Source organism: Sinocyclocheilus anshuiensis, unplaced genomic scaffold, assembly GCF_001515605.1.
Source record: "Sinocyclocheilus anshuiensis isolate Anshui unplaced genomic scaffold, SAMN03320099.WGS_v1.1 scaffold1500, whole genome shotgun sequence".
Lineage (NCBI taxonomy): Eukaryota > Metazoa > Chordata > Actinopteri > Cypriniformes > Cyprinidae > Sinocyclocheilus > Sinocyclocheilus anshuiensis.
Window position 1 is genome coordinate 664,821 of NW_015537960.1, and position 2,635 is coordinate 667,455.

General features: G+C 35.3%; 1 protein-coding gene across 1 annotated transcript in view; it reads right to left on the reverse strand.

Annotated features, from left to right (window-relative positions):
• LOC107666716 (receptor-type tyrosine-protein phosphatase epsilon-like) overlaps positions 1-2,635 on the reverse strand; it is an 82,740-nt gene that overhangs the window by 5,107 nt on the left and 74,998 nt on the right. Inside the window, exons 13-16 of the mRNA XM_016458148.1 lie at positions 792-927; positions 501-650; positions 336-429; positions 1-57 (exon numbers count right to left, since the gene is read on the reverse strand). The exon at positions 1-57 is cut by the window's left edge and continues 3 nt beyond it. Coding sequence (XP_016313634.1) covers positions 1-57; positions 336-429; positions 501-650; positions 792-927 — 437 coding nt within the window. The remainder of the gene's footprint in view (positions 58-335; positions 430-500; positions 651-791; positions 928-2,635) is intronic.

The window sequence follows — 2,635 nt, forward strand, 5'->3', positions numbered from 1 at the left end:
TATAATCGGTGAACTCCTGACCTCTCTTCATCGAAAGGATGACTCGGTTAAAATCATCTGAACAAATCAATGAGAAAAGACGTAAATTGACCTCTAGCATAAACCTCTGGTGTTTTGAACTGCATGCATGTTGAACTGAAGTCACAAGCAGAACAGGAAAAGGAAGAGAGATTTCTGATTAACTTCCTTGTAAACAAAACCGAGCCGCACAACAACATTTTAGATCGAAAAAAGACAATATGTTTCACAGCCACTTTTATGTTTGTTTTGAGATTAGACTGCATAATTCACTCAGGGTTTTTGATCTTCATGAATGCAGATGATCTTAAACTCACATGGAATAATCTGAAGGACTCTGTTCTTCTTCATGTTGGCAGGCAGGTTGCCCGTCCTCATGTTTTCCTTCATAATACGCATGTTTGTCAGTTTCTGCAAAGCCAACATTAAAAATGCATTAAAAATCTGTTGAATCAACAACTGCACACCACTAATATCCTCACCTTAAACTCTTCCTCCAGGCCCACGCGGTCCAGCGGCGCACTGGTGTTGTGAAGTTTATCCAGGTGACCCTCCAGAGAAGAAACGTCCAACTCCGTGTCTCCGTACAGGAAGTACTCCAGCAGAGCCTGATAGACGAAGGAGTACTGCAACTACAACACAAACCAGATTTTCAGTCATCTTTAAGCTTGCATGACTTCTAGGTAACTACTTCTGTCACCTGTTCTTTAATGACAATAAGTTAAATAAGTAGATGAGAAATGGTGCAAAAACCAATGACATGCTCTACTCACATCCGTCTGAATAAGCTGCGATCTCTGCTCACGTATTCGTGACACGAAACCGAAGACGTCCACCATCTTTTCTGCGTACATCATGTCAATCAAGGCATCGATGACGATGAACGTTCCTGTCCTGCCCACACCGGCACTGACGGACACACAGCACAGACGCAATTATTCACAATATTAACAATATGACAATATGCTATCATTTACTTTACTGCTGATTTAACTGATTTACCAATGCAGGTCTTTCCAAAAATATAATTTTTTCAAACCCTCTTTTGGAAACAATTTTCATAGAGAGACAACTTTTTCACAATATAAATCAATAATCATGACTGATAAAAATCTATATATATTTATATCTGATATCTATCTATATATCTATCTATCTATCTATCTATCTGATATCTATCTATCTATCTATCTATCTATCTGATATCTATCTGTCTATCTATCTATCTATCTATCTATCTACCTACCTATCGTTCTATCTATCTATCATATTATGTTGAACATTATTCCAGTCATTTATGGTCCATTCCTGAGAATTAAATTATTAAACAAGCACAAATACATTATGGGTTGTAATTTAATTAAAACTAAAATTAATCTTTAACAGTTACCGACACTGTACACTCTAAAAAATGCTGGGTTAAATACAACCCAGTGCTAGGTAAAATAGGGACAAACCCAGTAATTGGGTTGTTTTGACCCAGCGGTTGGGTTACTACCCAGAAGGTTGGGTTAAACATTTAACCCAACCGCTGGGTCAAAACAGCCCAATTGCTGGGTTTGTCCCTATTTTACCCAGCACTGGGTTGAATTTAACCCAGCATTTTTTAGAGTGTAACAATTTAAAACTCAATTTTTTTGGTGAAATCCTATAAGACACAAATTTAGGCGACCATGACTATATGTATAATTATTTTGTAAGTTGTCGTTTGTTTTTCTTTTTTTTTAAGTTTTTACTTCAAATAAATTCACAATTTTTGCAAGTGAGAAATATTCGCAAACTCAGCAATATATCTACACACAAACAATGGCAAGCACTCACACTTATTTTTGTCAGACAAACATTTTCCTTTTGAACACTAGAGGGCACAAGTGATGAAGCAAATGAATGAACAATCCCTCAATAGGGCTTTTGACAGGAACTGAAGTGTCTGGTATTGCTGCTGACGCTGTGTTTGGTTGTTCAGGACACAGGATGAGGGCAGACGGTCAACACTGTGACACAGACACTGATGACGAGAGGACAGACCGACTATTGTGTCACGAAACACAGCCAGTGACCTACATCAGTTCACTTTATATATTTGGCCAATCAGCAGTGAGAAAAGACCTTCATTCACCTAATTCAAATCACATGCTAATCGTTCTGAATAATGTATATCATTGTCTGATAAAATAAATTATGCATGCGTGACAGACTGACGCAAAAGAATCTGCGAGGTCTCAAAAATAATTACTGGATGGAAGTTGTGTAAAATGTGTCCTTTTTACTAAAGTTTAAATACAAATCAGTAATTCTACAATTCTATAATCATTCTCTGCAGCTAACCTGCAATTGCTTTGTTATAGTACAAATATATTACAATAATATTGCTTTTTAATTATGTTAACATTGAATTCAATTAACATTGACTTTGAATTAACATTATATATTGATTATCATAACATTGTTAAAAAAATGTCAAATCTTGAGAAGAAAGGTTTATATATATATATTGTAAAAAACATTGTAGGAAAAATAATAATAATAATAAAAAATAAATAAATAAAAAAAATATATATATATACAGTGGGTACGGAAAGTATTCAGACCCCCTTCAATTTTTCACTCTTTGTTA